The 15,316-nt window shown below is 53.3% G+C and overlaps 3 protein-coding genes across 3 annotated transcripts; 2 read left to right on the forward strand and 1 right to left on the reverse strand.

Annotated features, from left to right (window-relative positions):
- Positions 1 to 5,391: 5,391 nt before the first annotated feature.
- GLOTRDRAFT_132756 (uncharacterized protein) lies at positions 5,392 to 7,737 on the forward strand (the record flags this gene model as incomplete). The annotated part of the gene is made up of 2 exons (XM_007871630.1): positions 5,392 to 5,487; positions 7,126 to 7,737. The coding sequence occupies 2 exons, from the start codon at positions 5,392 to 5,394 to the stop codon at positions 7,735 to 7,737; spliced, it is 708 nt and encodes a 235-aa protein (XP_007869821.1).
- A 370-nt stretch (positions 7,738 to 8,107) lies between these two features.
- On the forward strand, positions 8,108 to 12,398 carry GLOTRDRAFT_65551 (uncharacterized protein). Its single transcript, XM_007871631.1, has 14 exons — positions 8,108 to 8,353; positions 8,647 to 8,733; positions 8,845 to 8,999; positions 9,066 to 9,253; positions 9,321 to 9,761; positions 9,823 to 10,014; positions 10,070 to 10,551; positions 10,611 to 10,802; positions 10,856 to 11,081; positions 11,138 to 11,167; positions 11,227 to 11,327; positions 11,381 to 11,473; positions 11,523 to 12,185; positions 12,244 to 12,398. Exons 1-14 carry the CDS (start codon positions 8,146 to 8,148, stop codon positions 12,267 to 12,269), a joined length of 3,084 nt encoding a protein of 1,027 aa, XP_007869822.1. The 5' UTR covers positions 8,108 to 8,145; the 3' UTR covers positions 12,270 to 12,398.
- Positions 12,399 to 12,614: 216 nt separating this feature from the next.
- Positions 12,615 to 15,008, reverse strand: GLOTRDRAFT_80967 (UDP-glucose/GDP-mannose dehydrogenase). Its single transcript, XM_007871632.1, has 8 exons — positions 14,863 to 15,008; positions 14,782 to 14,799; positions 14,439 to 14,718; positions 13,841 to 14,131; positions 13,408 to 13,783; positions 13,165 to 13,351; positions 12,903 to 13,099; positions 12,615 to 12,846 (listed from the first exon to the last, which is right to left on the reverse strand). Exons 1-8 carry the CDS (start codon positions 14,894 to 14,896, stop codon positions 12,814 to 12,816), a joined length of 1,416 nt encoding a protein of 471 aa, XP_007869823.1. The 5' UTR covers positions 14,897 to 15,008; the 3' UTR covers positions 12,615 to 12,813.
- Positions 15,009 to 15,316: the final 308 nt, after the last annotated feature.

A 15,316-nucleotide genomic window follows, 5' to 3' on the forward strand; every position in this document is an offset into this window, starting at 1 on the left:
GTTCAAAAGCGTCGAACTTAGCAAATTATAACCGACCCTAGCTTTGCCAATAGGCCTGACTCGTCAAGTGAATTATCTCCGCCATCGATTCAATTAGCTCCGGTGAGTCTCACATAGCGACATAAAATTAAACCAAGTCTTTCTAGCATTTCCTACTCCCGTGGGCCCAAACCTACACTCGGTTCCGTGGTTTGCGACTTTCCAGAGATAAATACTCCGGAGCGTCCATTAGTGTTTGTTTCAGGCGTCAAGGTTTTTGTTTTATTTTTCTAGGTCTTCCTACGGACTACCCTACGGCGTCTTACTCCTCCTTTCCCCCTCGAACTATTAAATACCCTTCAGTTGTCTCGGACCGCCTTCACCCATATCACGGGGTTTAGGTTTATTGCTTTTGGTCCTTGGTGATTGTTGTGTGTCTGTGCATATCAACGCACCATACATGGTCATTGCGACAGCCAGAATTGGAGGATTATCCATTCAAGTACTGACAAACAACTGTATTTGGCACATAGGAGAGCCAGGCTAATGCTGATGTGTGATATCATTTCAGGCACTTGAATGAAACTGCCTTGACAGGTGAATACAACAGGAGGTGTGTAGTTTGGGGCACAACAAAATACACCACATTAATCTACAGCATATGAAGCATTATAGTATGAATTTTAATCAGAGGTCAAGGTAGGACATGCTGCAGTTGAAGGCATCAAGATTTATCTTGTTTCAAGGACACAGGAATGACTCTAATTGCATCGTGCAGTGCAAAGAATCATCAGAAGACAAGGTTTCCAAGAGCAGTACTGTACCATTTCAATCTATTCGGCAGGTGGTGTGACATGTGACTCATCTGACCGATTCATCATTTTGGCAGCTTACTATATAGGCAGAAAGTCGACTCCACTGGGAGGTCACACCACCAAACATGTTCGCGAACCATGAACACGAACATCAGAGGCACATGCAAGCCACTACATGGTGCACCTGGTGGTGTTTTGTGGCTCTGGCCACACAGATGCATCCTTATCAGGCCCCCTGCTTATGATAGAATGCATTCAAAACTGTTAAACTATCAAATCCATTATAATAGTGCTTGTCTGTGGTATTTGTGAGATCGAACTCGTCGGGTGATTGACAGAAAATGTGGTAAGTAATCAGAGCTGTTTGTGCCAGCTTGAGCATCCTAATATTTATTTGGATGCACGCCTCCCCTCTCCCCCCAACTCATGCCACTGGTAACAGTGTACTACTGGCAGTGTCATGCCACCATGAGCATAGTTAGTCATTGATATTGGGTCGAGTAAATTCATTAAAACTATGCTGCATATTAATGTACACCATCCAGCAATGCGGCAAAGTAATACATTGATAGGCACTGACACACAACAACCACCAAAGACCAAGGGAAAATAACATAACACACCCAGCAGTATGGGTGGAGGCGGTCTGAGATGACTGAGGGGTATAAAGTAGTTCAAGGGGGAAAGGAGGAGTAAGACGACGTCGGGTAGTCTGTAGGAAGACCTAGAAAAATAAAACAAGGCCTTGACACCTGAAACAAACATGTATCGAAGCTCTGGAGTATTTATCTCTGGAGAATTGAAAACAAACAAAGGTCGCAAGCACCAACACCTAGCGTAGGATCGTGCTCGCAGGATAGAAATTGCTAGAGAGACTTGGTTAATTTTATTTCACTATGTAATACTCACGGGATTTAATATTTCGATGGCGGAGATAATTCAATTGATGAGTCAGGCCTACTGGCAAAGCTTGGATCATTCGTAAAACACTAAGTTCGATGCTTTTGAACTTTGAGGGTTGCTGAGATGGTAACCCTGATACGCTGAGATGGGGTAGATCAAACTTGTTTTTTTACTTTACTTTCTATTGCACATTTTATACTACAGCAATGACCCTACAACTGCTCAGAGATAAATAACAAATACTCACCGCAACTTCCTTGACTGCTCAGCACCCATCCGCCGCTATACCACGCACCATACGACTCCCTAGCCCCTCCATATGCTCATCCTAGCCCTTAGAGGTTGTCCTGACACATTAGTGTTTATCCTGAGCCTTCCCATCACGTTGCGCAGCATGCCGGTCACGTGCAAATTAACTCTGGCTGCTCGCTGACTGATGCTGGCCTCATGGTCACAGATTTACATCTGCAAGCTCGGTAATTTGACGGGGGCAAAGGGGAGGAAGTACTGGAAGCCGGGCGTTAGGACGACCCACAACTAGACAGGTGCCCATGGCCGCCAGAGGTAATTCATGTCGAAGTTGCTTCTTGAGCCACTCCGGAGCGCCTGACCTCAGAGCTAAATCCTCGTAGAGATTCGCGCTTGCCTCGAGGATGTTAGAATGCCCAGATTTAAATCGAACCATTATTGTTAGCCAGTCGCATCCTAGTGGCGTGTGAGAGACGTGTCAAATAGATTCTGTAGGGTGTGGAGGAAGCATTGATTCCACGATTTCAGGGGTCAGACGATCGTGGAGGCTTATCAACGTTCGTACCTATGGTTGATTTGCCCAGTTCTTGCTGTCTTTTCTGCTAAGTAAGATTGCCATGTGGCATACGCCCCGGCCCAGACCACGGTGTGGCCTCCCCTCATGTGGCTAACAGGTTCACTGAACTCGTTCGCGAATGCTTTCGGCGGGTGAACTTCCCAGTCAGCTGGATGTTCTCTATATATGGTGCAAAGTGGTGCTGCAGCCCGCAGGCCAGCTTCTGATACCATATACAGTAAGTCCTAAATCCCACGATCCCAGAGGCCCTGTGACCGGTGACAAACACCAGATTTCGTCTCACTTCGGGAGTTACACTCTTTTGGGCCTAGCAAAAGATTGTATGGTAGGGATATATGAAAGATTGGCTTTTGTAAATGATTTCGGAGCTCACAAAAGATAATCTTGATCGAGAATTTCGAAGCTTGTAATATATATTTTCAGCAGTATTATCTTTGTTGGATACATCATAATTAAATCTTTCATATTCCCTTCTAACACTGGAGGATTTGTAATCTTTAGGGCCGGGAAAAAGGTTGTATGAAAGGGTATTCTGCGGGCTCTGATTGGCTGGCAATTCCCTTTCATACAACCTTTTGCCCGGCCCTAAAGATTACAAATCCTCCAGTGTTAGAAGGGAATATGAAAGATCTAATTATGATGTATCCTACAAAGATAATACTGCTGATAATATATATTACAAGCTTCGAAATTCTCGATAAAGATTATCTTTTGGGAGCCCCGAAATCATTTACAAAAGCCAATCTTTTGTATATCCCTACCGTACAATCTTTTGTTAGGCCCAAAAGAGTGTAACTCCCGAAGTGTCTTCGGCAGGTACTCCTGTGACGTGTGACTGCCGAATAGATCGAAATCATGCAGTATTGTGGAGGGCGATCGCGACATACGACTGCAACATACTCCTTCATCGTACGTGCCGTTGGTAGGATCCCGTCAATGGGTCACAAGAGGAATGTACCATTGGCCGTGGTACGATCTTGAACTGGTCTTGACCTCACTTACACGCTTCATCACATCAGGAAACGCACCTCACCTATGACTCCCTATTTTGGTTTCCCCCTGTCTATGTTGACCTATCCGACCTCTATAGACCTATGGAGGACTATGTATCCGGGGGTAAACCACTATAGAATTTGGTGTTTCGTGATGCAGGGTCAAATTTTGATACCCGAGTGCGAAGACGAGACCTATCCATGTCTAAACATCTTGACATTTTCCAAAGCAAAAACAGGATGCCTTCAGTTACTATGGAAGATTGGTTGGTATGTACCCTGTCCGGTGATATCATAAGTTGCAGAACAACCGCAAAATTGCCCTCAAGCTTGCTTGGACCCGAGCTCTCCGAGGGGCAGCACAACAACCACATGCGAATCATTTCTGATGCCTACTGGCACTGCTCGCTGGAGAAGAACTGGTCAAACCGTCCCACCAGTCTTCCACGTTTCTCGAGAACATTAACGGCATTGTAAGACCGCAAGGCACGCGATCTTCATATTGTACCTCCATCTGTTCCTCTCACTGGTTTGGCTGTGGCACCAACTCTTCCTCAGGCCCAGCAGTCGATGCGGAAACTCTGAATATTGCTTGTTACTGTGGCACTGATCGAAACAGCCGATATATTGTGTATTCGATACCACAGCTTTGTCGCCTTGGTCTTTGGCTCGTTATATTCAAATCTGCAGAGTATTGTTCTATCGTACTGCCTGCATATTGATTTCCTTGACTCTGTCCACCAGTTTACCATCAATGTAAGTAGACATGCTTTACCACTCCACCCATATACTCTGATTTCATGGTGTGTTATGAGTACATGTGAGCGGTATGTTCTGTGGTAAAAAGGCATCGTAAATTGCACTCCAATTGCATGCTACAGTCTGCCACTGACGACTTGAGGATTCCTCCTTGTTTGATACACTGTGTTAGGTTACTGAGGACATCATGCATTCCCTCGCTGTCGTGAGCCTCTGGTTCTCTTCTCTTCCCCGAGCCGGAGCATGGACTTTCTCGATCCTGCGAAGCCATATCTATTTACTGGATGCATCATCTCTCAAGACGTCGCCACCATAAGTCTCTTCTCAACTATCACACTATGGCTTCTTAACTCGAGTGACCTCTTGCATCGGTCTGAGAATAGTCTGCGGTACCCGAGGACTATGCTCAGCCATGGAAGAAAATGTCCCTTATCGAGGTGCCGTACTTATCTATAGCTTTGCCTCTGCGGTGTCCACCAAAGTGAACGCGTCCGTTCTCAAAATTATACTCGAGGTACGTTCTATTTCAGGTGCCATCGGAGAGCATTCCAGTCACCCGAGCCGAGGCCAGTAGAGGGTCCGTGATACACCGTGGGTCAGCAAATTTCTCCGCCCAGCCTCGAATCTCTGCATTTCATTTCGGAGCCTTCGATGGCTCAACTAAGGGCTTGATTAGTCCTGCGAGTCTGGTCCAGTGCCGTCGGTGAGTCAGGCATCCACTTCTCAGGCTACCTTTCTACTGGGAGTCAAGTCCATGATCCCCGACGCCGTCTCGAATGTTAGAAACCTGACTGCGACACACATGGCCTTTCCGTGACTGTATACAGTGATGTGCCATCTCCCTACTCAGGCATATTGTATCCAGGGCGGGTGTCAGGCTGGCAATGATCATTGATGGTGCGTGGGATACACACTCCATGAAAGTGCCTCGGAGATGAAGGTCCCGCGCTGCAAGTTTCAGATACTACCCGCTATTCAGAATCCGATTTCGGTCGTTCCAAGGCAGGTGGTATTGAACGCTAGCTGCGGCTCGACCCTGGTCGGTCCTGGCGGGTGTTATTGCTCTTGCGATTCCATGGGCTTTGATTGGAACGGTACTTCCACGTACGCGTCTCCCATGTCGGACGTCGAGGTGTTCCAATACGGCGGATTTTACAGCGTGTCCCTGCCCCTCCTCCAGTCCTCGACACTCCCTTTACCAACGACGGCGCACGTACGCAGTCGAGCGCGCGTAAGCGGCAAAGGACTATACCGTCTTATGAGGACATCCAGCGATCGACATGGCAGGAAGCTCTGGACGCTCCTCCACTGTGACTTTGATTTCGACGATCGGGTGCAGTCTGTACATGTCACTGGCACGATCACTCGCTTCCTCGAGCCCTTACTTACAAACTAGCACCGGCAACTATAAAGTTGAAACTGCCGCGGTCGTGCCTGCCATTGACACAGAGGGCCTGTCAGTTATCACGGCCTACGCCTCCATGTCAGCGGGGATTATGTCTCGAGCCGTACTCAATACTAAGGCTATATGTAGGGTTCGGATTTATCGGATGTGGCGTCGTGACCGGCTTCATTTGTGACGCCAGACGCCACAATTCTAGTGCATGTAAATTTCGTAGGGTGCAGAAAATTGCCGCCAGTTTCGCTGTGGGCATGTACACTACGGTACGGTACACCGTACCCTTCGTCTTAGACCGCAGCTAGAGAATGATGAGGACTCAATTCAACGCGCACTTGTTGCTGAAAAACGTCATTGGCCTGCCTTCCATACCACGCAGGTGAAGCCACAGCAGATTTCAATCGATCGTTCGCGTTTGGGGCCAGCGCGAATCTGGATCGACCAGATCGACCTCTTTCTTACCGGGTGTCAGGGTTACCGGTACCGAGGCTGGCTTACGCGATCCGCTTCGGGCTTCCCCATGTCCAAGAGGAAAGGGGTGGCACGAGGAAGAGCCGTGCATTGAGGAGATCTTTCGTCGAAAATTTGGGATCCACACGTTCTGGTCGTGCAATTTTATGTTCTCGAGCTCTCCATCCAGTATCCATCTCTTTTTTATCGAGGAATCTAAAACCGGAAAGTGGAATGGAGGGCGGGGATGGCGATGACGAAAAGGACCGTGCACGGCGAAGACGATCGACAGGGCGAGATCCCCCGCGATTAGGGGATCTGGTCCTGTGCTGCGGAGCGGAAGGCTTGCGTCGTGCGTTCCACTCGGAGGCACAGAAGAGGTGCGCTCGCGTGTCCTGTCATTGTCAGACGAAGGTTCGCGACGAGGCGATCCGTCGGAAGGGGTGGGCGGTGGGCATGACTAACTGACGAGATAATTCTCGTTGGGGAGGCGGGGGTTGTGGTTGGGGAGGATTGGATGAGGTCGGTAAAGATAATCAGCTTTGAGCGAATATGGAAATACCTCGTCCGATTAGGCTTATGTCGGAAGTGTCCACGCTGGTCAAAGAAAAAGTTCATTCTACAGGAACTTCAAACAATCGTAGAGGTTCCCGTCATGCAATATGACCTCTGTAAGAAAGATCGGCAGAGATGTAACGTTATAGTAAAACATCCGCAACTTCCGCCGTAATCAGATAAGGGGCGTAGATGGTGTAGCATGCTGCTACGACGAGGGGGCGCTCGGTTGGGCTCGGATAGCGAGACGGTGGGCCGGGAATGCTACGGAACACCGTGCATAACGTTGGGAGAAACAGCGAGAACGACGCATGGAGGCTAGCGCACACGCGGTGGGCTTGGACTTACTTCTTGGAATGATCCAGTAAAATAGCGAGCGAGGCGAGTCGAAAGTGGCATTTTCGAGAGATCGAAAGTGTATGTATGTACGTACAATGGCCGCGCTAGCGCAGCAATCACGACACCGACCGCTTTCGCGAGGAGAAGATTCGGTGGAGAGTTTCTGATGAAGGCGAAAACTTGCTGGACGGACTGGGCGCCGCGAAGGGGGCGCCCACGACAGGGAAAGTTTGTCGGCGGGTGCCGCGGTCACGACGCGCGCCGCGCGTGGTCATGGGGCGAGAGAAGGGAACGCTTCTTGTTATGGGAGGGCTGAGTCAGCGCAGCGCCTGCGAAAGCGTCGACGAGGGAGGGGGGCGGGGCGGGGATAGTGCGGGCAGAACGTCGACGGCAGCGGCGACGACGAGCGCGACGGCGAGCAGCACCGACAGACGCGCCGACGCCGACGCCGACGCAGCGCCGCCCGAAGGACCGCCAGAAAATCCGGAGACGGCCGAACGGGGCGGGAGGCGTGCCGAGCCGCGGGATCCCAGGCCGAGCGGGGTCAACACTGAGACGGTTGAAACGCGCACTCTGCAGAGACGCTCCTCGGCGACTCCAACGCAAGGCCCGCAATCGACGCGCTGTTTCCTGGCGCGGGCTGACGACAGCAGCCACACACTGCCGGAGCCGCCGCCCGAAACCCGATTTCCAGAATTTTGGGATATTTTGCGCCGGTAACCCTCAGCTATTAAGGCCTCCGTACGTTACATCTCGTTTCCCCTTTTGCGTATTCGCCCGTGCTTACTGCTTGCTTGCTTGTTTGTTCCTTTCTGCGCGACTGCTCCTTTGTGCATGGCGATACTTCCCATGGCATACCCGCACCATGCCTCCTCGCACATGTTCGCGAACCACTACAACAACCACGGCGTTGAACGCCTCGACACATCCCAGCATTCGCGCCCGTTCGTGGTCAAGGTAGAGTCCACAGACTCGCCCGACCTTCCCCCCTCGCCACACCCGCACTTTACCTTCAGCAGCCACCACTACGCACCGCCCCACCAGCCACAGTCGCACTCCCAGTCCGCCCCGCACCTCTTCCGCTTCGGCTCCCACCACCATAATTCCCACCACACGTCCTTCAACTTCATGTCGAATCACTGGGGCGGTCCCTCTTCGTCCTCGTACAACATGCACCACTACGACCTCCCCGCGCTGCACGACGGCCGCGGCATGTCCTTTCCGGACGAGTACGAGGACGGAGACGAGCTCTCGGAGCTCCCAGAGCCCTCCATGCCACAGACTGCCGCGCAGAAGAAGGCGGAGGAGAAGCAGATCAGGCGGCGGAGCAGTAAAGGTGCGGTATCTCTCTTTTGTGGCATTGGCAGTGCGGGGGCGAGGCCAGGGCAGTCAGCGGAAGAATAATCCCGTAATGTCTATGTGGAGGTAGTATCCCTTGCAGCGGTGAGTGCTCGTACCAGACAGCGAGGGATGCTGTAAAATAGCATTCTGGTGAGTCCAGATGCATCCAAGGTCTTCGTGCTGCTGCCCTAGCCTGGTCCACGCATTGCCATCAACTAGCGTGCTGGTTGGCCAGCCTTCTCTTCTCCGGCTAAACCGTTTAACCTCTGATCGTTGTACTATCCCCAGCTTGCGACCAGTGCCGCAAGTCCAAATGCAAATGTGAGCGCGTAGGCGAGAACGAGCCGTGCAAGAATTGTGTCTTGCTCAACACTCGTGAGTGCTCAGAGAAATTTCCTCGTCTACGGGGAATTGACATTTGTTTTATTCTGTGATGACTTGGTGCTTTCGTCTGTGGATATGGTACGTGATTGTTACTACTGACAGCATGCACGTTCCTCGGCCCCTCGCGCAAACGCGGGCCACCAAAGGGGTATATCGACGCTATCGAGGCGCGGCTACACCAGACAGAGGCGCTGGTCGGCATCCTCCTAAGCTCCACCGACTCGCGCGCGCGTACTCTACTCGATGATCTATCCTCGGTCGTGCGTCGCCTCCTCCCGCTCACGTGTCTGCGTGACCAATATTGACGAACCTTGCAATCATAGGACCCGCTGGCCAAGGAAATTATTAACCGTGTCGACAACTCCCCATACGGTACGAAGGGCCGGCGACGCGGCGCCGACCCAGCTGCGGGCGGTGCGAATCGCACCCGACACGCCACTCGGCCGCCGTCGGGGGAGCAGCCGACGAACGGGGAGCAGCAGGCGATGCAGGAGGCCCTGCGCTCCACGCAGTAAGTATTTCAGCCCTGCAACCTGTCTCGACCACTTAACAATTAATTTACTGCGTGCTTCTTCCAGTCCGTCAAACGAATGGCAGGACCAGGTCACCGCCAAGCTGCACGCGCTGGGTCGCGGGGGCGGCCACGGGCACGGCCATTCCGCCTCGTTCGACGAGTCGAGCCTGCGCGACGAGCGCGACAAGCGGCCCTCACTCACCCTCTTCCCACCCACCAGCGCGTCGCAGCAGCGCACGAGCACGACCTCGCCCGTCGACGACCGGCGGCAGCGCCGGCGCTCGCGCTCGCCCGCGTCGCTGTCGTCGCCCTCGCCCGAGGCGTACGGCGACATGGGCAGCCCGAGCCAGCTCGACGAGAGCGACGACGAGGAGGGGCTCGCGGACGCGGTCGGGCAGCTTAGTTTGAACGAGCACGAGGAGGTGCGCTACCATTCGAAGGTGAGCGGGCTGCATTTGCTGGGCGTCAAGGAGCGCTCGGACGGGCGGAGCGAGGGCGGGATATGGTATGTGCTTTATATGTGGGTTGTGTGGGGCTAGGGATGTTGATTTTGGGTGCGTGATTAGGAAATTCCCGAGCTCGCGCGTGTGGCCGCCGCTGCCGGATAACCGCCTCCCGACGAAGCAGGAGGAAGAGTTCATGACGCGCTTGCCGGACGTCGCGACACAGGAGCACCTTCTTGATCTATACTTCACGTACGTGCATACCGCGCTCCCGATTATCCACAAGAAGAAATTCCTGGAGGACTTCAAGAACCAGTACGTGTCTCCTTTTCGTCTCCACGTACAACATCCTAATGAGGCATGCACCAAGCCATATGGACTCTCCCCAGACACAAGGCTCTGACACGTCCTCCCCTGTGCGCACCTCGCCTTATAGCAGACGCCGGCGGACAGTCCCCGCACTTCTCCTGTTCGCGATGTTCTCCATCGCCGCGCGCTACTCGCCTAATTCAGACTCCCCGCCGCCCCCTCAGGGCGCCATGTGGCCCGCGGGCGACGACTACCTTGAGCAGGCGAAGCAAATCCTCGATTGCACGTACGCGAGCTCGCGTCCGACCACCGTGCAGGCGCTGTTGCTCATGGGCTACCGCGAGGTGGGCATCGGTGCCATGGCACAGGCGTGGCTCTACATCGGCATGGCGGTGAGGATGGCCCAGGACCTGGGTATGCACAAGAGCGCGGATAAGTGGCAGAAGAGCGTCGGCACGCTTTTCGGGAACTGGGAGCTGCAGGAACGCAAGCGGATCTGGTATGCGTGCATTATCATGGATAAGTATGTCTCGACGTATATCGGTGAGTGTCTGTACATCTTAATCTGGCAATGTCTTTGCTAAATAGTGTTTGTATCGTAGGTCGGCCACTTGCTATCTTTGGGGGCGACTTTGACAATGGTCTGCCAAGCGAAGAAGAGATGGAGGAGCTCGAAGAGTGGAAGCCACATTCGTCAGAGCCTTTCGTCCGAGACGAGGGAGAGCCTCTTCCTCCCCTGACCATCGCTGCGCCAGGCCGTGTCATATCATGCTTCAACGCTACTGCTAGGCTATGTGAGTTCCTCCGGCGTATCATCTGCTCTAATATTCATTATTGACTGGCACAGCAATTATCTTGAGCAACGTTGTTCAGATGATCTACCCCATTCGGCCGAAACCAGGTCGCTATGCAGAGGCTCAGCGACTGGAGAAAGAATTGGACAAATGGTACCTGGAGCTCCCTGAGCACCTGCGATATGATCCAGCGTCGTCCAAGACTCCCGTACCCTTGCCACATATTTTGACGCTGCACATGCAATACTGGTGCACCGGGCTGCTCCTCCATCGTCCTTTGTGAGTCTGAAAACTCCTCGTATCCGAGGACCCTCGCTCATAGTCACGTCAAATAGCATACGGCATCTCACCGAGACGCGAAACAAGTGAGTGACAAAGTGCTTTATCCTGTTGAATATTGCTTGACAGTCTGTTCGTCATATAGATCCCCCGCCTCGGACCACCAGGAAGAGGTGGATGTGCGTGCGATCTCACAGAAAAATTACGACATGTGTGTACGCGCCGCCAATTATATCACGTCGATTGGTATGTACGGAAGGGTCTGAATGGTCCGCGTGACGCTGACAGTCGTGTCCTAGTCTCCGTCTATCTAACGAATTATTGTATCAAACGGTCCTCGGTCTTTTTATGCTATTATATATTCACGGCCAGCATCATGCACGTTACGACTCGTAAGCCCTCCGAATTGCGTTCCACAGTAGGCGACTGACTCTCTTCCAGTGACGGCGTATCCGAATGACCCGCAGGCTCGCAAGGGCCTTCAAAAGCTTGCCGACGCTCTCGAGAAAATGGGGGTGGTTTGGCCCAGCGCAGCTCGGGCTCGAGAACTGATTCACGGGTCGAGGGCATGGGCTAGCGATGGCGGTCACCCTCAAGTGGAGTACTCGTCTTACCTGCGGCATAAACGCCCGCATGACGAGGGTGAATCCATCGAGCCCGGCCACCTGCCCATGGTGGAGTCTGCTCTGCGCCAGAGCTATAGTCCGTCCAGTCCCCTAGGGTATCCTTCGGGCGTGGATATGCCCTCCAACGATAACATGGCCTATTTCAGCCCCTTCGACCGTTGGAGTGGGGACAGCGGCTTATCGTTCTCGGGTACACTGTCGACGTCTGTGCTGCCCCAGCAATACAGCACGGGCCTAGTTGACGAGCGCGTGCCCCCGACGATGGGTCGCGGGCAGCAACAGCACGATGGCCATGGCAATGGGCGATACCCCCAGTTTTGGAACGACTATTCCACAATGGGGCAACTTAGTTCGACGAGCTACGTGCCCGTCCTGCCTGAATTGTCCCAGCCACACCATCACCAGCAGCAACATACCCCGACCAACACTCATAGCCAGCAGTCTCCTATGTACCTGCACGACCAGTACCACATGTTTAGTGAGTGCACCATCTCTATTTTATTATGAATTCGCGAGCTCATCGTCGCCGTCGCCAGATAACCTTCCGCCATCAAACCCATAATGTGTATTTGCTTGCAGCTGTATTATACTTTCAACTTGGACCAGAAGTAGTTTCGGGCATGTTTGTATCCTGTAGTCATCTGTGTTGTGGCATCGTGCAGTAATCCTAATCTTTCTTTCACCTTCCCCCCAATACCCCACCGGTACCCATGCCCCTGTGTCTCGCTAATCCTCGTTCCTACTCCCGATTTCAATCTGGGTTAGGGTTACATTTCCGCCAGGTTATTGGGCAGAGGGGCATGTGGTGTGCGGCTGCAAATCCCTGGCCAGTTTCAGATTTGATCTACTTTATCTTGACTTTATCGCCAGGCACACTCCACCGATTTTCATTTATCGATAATCAGTTCATCCCCATCTACATCTGCCCCTGCTGACGTCGTAGATACGTGATGACCAGGCAAACGTCTAATGTTTATTAAGGGAGGTATACAGGTCTAGAGTTAATCGCTCGTCGATACTACAAAGAGTGGAGGAGGGAAATACGAAACGCCCACCAAGAAAGTCCTACAGTCCAAGCTGAATATGCTGATGAAGTGCTGTACTTCTCAGAGACGCTCGCCCCGTCCGATGACAGTCACCTGTAATGAATTCAGTCAGCATAATGCGAGGCAGAGTATGACGAATACCGACTAACCTTGAACCCGATGTTCCGGAGCTTCTCGACGTCGACGATCATCCTGCCGTCAAAGACAAACGCGGGCTTGTTCATCCCCGCGTACACCGTCTCCCAGTCAATTGTCTTGAACTCCTTCCACTCGGTCGCGATCACGACCGCCTCAGCGTTCTTGCATGCCTCGAGAGCCGAGGGAGACAGCGTGACTTGCTTCTGGACTGGAGATTCGTGTGCGGATGTGTGAGTTTGCGTATCGTAGAGATGGTAGGGCGGAGGAGCTTACTGGTGGCGCTGGGAGTTGTAGGCATGGCCTCGGCAAGGTCGAGCCAGATCTGCTCGTGCGGGACCTTGGGGTCGTAGATATTCACGAGCGCGCGCTCGGCGACAAAGTCGCGGACGAGGCTGATAGCCGCCGACTCGCGAGTGTCACCAGTGTCCGCCTTGAACGCGAAGCCCAGCACAGCGATGCGCTACGAACGAACGCATAAGAAACCCCTATCAACACGTGACTAGAAATGCTACTCACCTTGCCAGTAATGGTATTGAACAGCGTGTCCACGACCCTCTTACTGAACCTCCTCTTCTGATACTCGTTCATCTCTACCACTTGTCGCCAATACGCTGCGACCTCGGGCAGGTGCAGGCTCTCGCTCAGGTACACGAGGTTGAGGATGTCCTTCTGGAAGCAGGACCCGCCGAAGCCGACGGACGCGCGCAGGAACTTGGACCCGACGCGCGAGTCGCGCCCAACCGCGTGTGCGACCTCGTCGATGTTCGCACCGGTCGCCTCGCAGATCGCGGAGAGCGCGTTGATGGACGAGATGCGCTGCGCGAGCATCGCGTTCGCGGCGAGCTTCGAGAGCTCCGAGGACCAGAGGCCGACAGTGAGGATGCGATCCTTACTTTAGGCGCGTATTTTAGCCCTCGCTACGACTAGAGAAGGAAGAGCCAGGACTCACGGCACCCAGTGCGCATACACGTCCGCGAGGCTCGCGCACGCGTCCTTGCCCTCGGGCGTCTGCAGCGACCCGATGAGTACGCGGTCCGGGCTCAGCAGATCCTGAATCGCGGTGCCCTCGGCGAGGAACTCAGGGTTGGACAGGATCTGGAATTTGCAGTTCGGTTTCGAGTTGGCCTCGAGGATCGTGCGCATCGACTCGGCGGTGCGGCAGGGAACAGTCGACTTCTCCACGACGATCTTGGAGGACTCGGCGATGGCCGCGATGCGACGCGTCGCGAGCTCGACGTAGCTGGAAGGGCAGGGTTAGTATGAGCAGATGAACAGGGGACGGCGCATATATGCGGGTTAATGGGATTAGAAGGTCCTTCGGAGTTTTAGATTGATTTCGGCATTGCCCACGATCATGTCTTTCGTTTTGAGAGAATGTACATAATATTGGAATATATCGTTGTATGGGCAGAGAAACAGCCTAGGGAGGTGCAAAGTCGAACGACTTCGAAAAGCGCATAGCAAGTGCCTCGCAAAGAATCGGCGGAACGCAGAAATACTGCACCCCAAACAAAATGCAGTTCTCAAAGCGTGAAAGCAACACTCACTTCAGATCAGCCGCGAATCCTGCGCCAACACCCGCCTTCTTCGTCGGGGTATTGACACTGACGAAAATCAGGTCCGCCTCCTTGATGCCCTTGTCCACGTCCGTCGAGAAGAAGAGGTTCCGGCCGCGCGCCTGGCGGACGACGTCCTCGAGGCCGGGCTCGTAGATGGGCAGGTCAAAGTCCGCGCTGTTCCACGCGTTGATGCGCGCCTGGTTGAGGTCGACGATGGTCACGGTGATGTCGGGGCACTTGAGCGCGATGACGGCGCACGTCGGGCCACCTTTGCATATATGCCGCACGTGTCATGACTCTGAAGGTGGAATGCGAATCACTGGGCGCTCACCGACATAGCCTGCACCAACTGCAAACGCGACGTGTCGTGTCAATCAGTTCCGACTGAATGTTATGGACGCGTCAAACGTACTGCAGCAGATCTTCTTAACTTGCACGGGGGCCATCGTCGTCACTGTGTCGGACGGTGAGGGTGAGGGTTTGGAAAAAGAGCGGAGGTGGTGGTGAGACGTAAAGAACTTATAAAGGACGGGGAAAGAGGAGACGGTGCCAAGCGCGGTCGGTCGCAGCCGGCATGGAAAACAGCATCACTGCTCGGTCCTCGACCACGTCCGGAGCGCTCCCTGGCCCGTGCACAGTACACTTTGCTCTGCCGATGTCGTCTCTCGCAGCGCTCGGACATGATATATTTAGGCTTTCCGTGCTCTCAGGGTTTGCTTCCGTGGTCAGGCGCGTCGTGGTGCACGTCGCGGAAACATTCGAGACTCCAATATCGCGCCGCCATGTTGTAATTTCCGAAATGTACAGGCTGCTGTGTAGCATATAACAGGTATGTGTACTGTTGGATACGGACATCAAGCAGGGAG

Source organism: Gloeophyllum trabeum (assembly GCF_000344685.1).
Source record: "Gloeophyllum trabeum ATCC 11539 unplaced genomic scaffold GLOTRscaffold_00014, whole genome shotgun sequence".
NCBI classification, from domain to species: Eukaryota; Fungi; Basidiomycota; class Agaricomycetes; order Gloeophyllales; family Gloeophyllaceae; genus Gloeophyllum; species Gloeophyllum trabeum.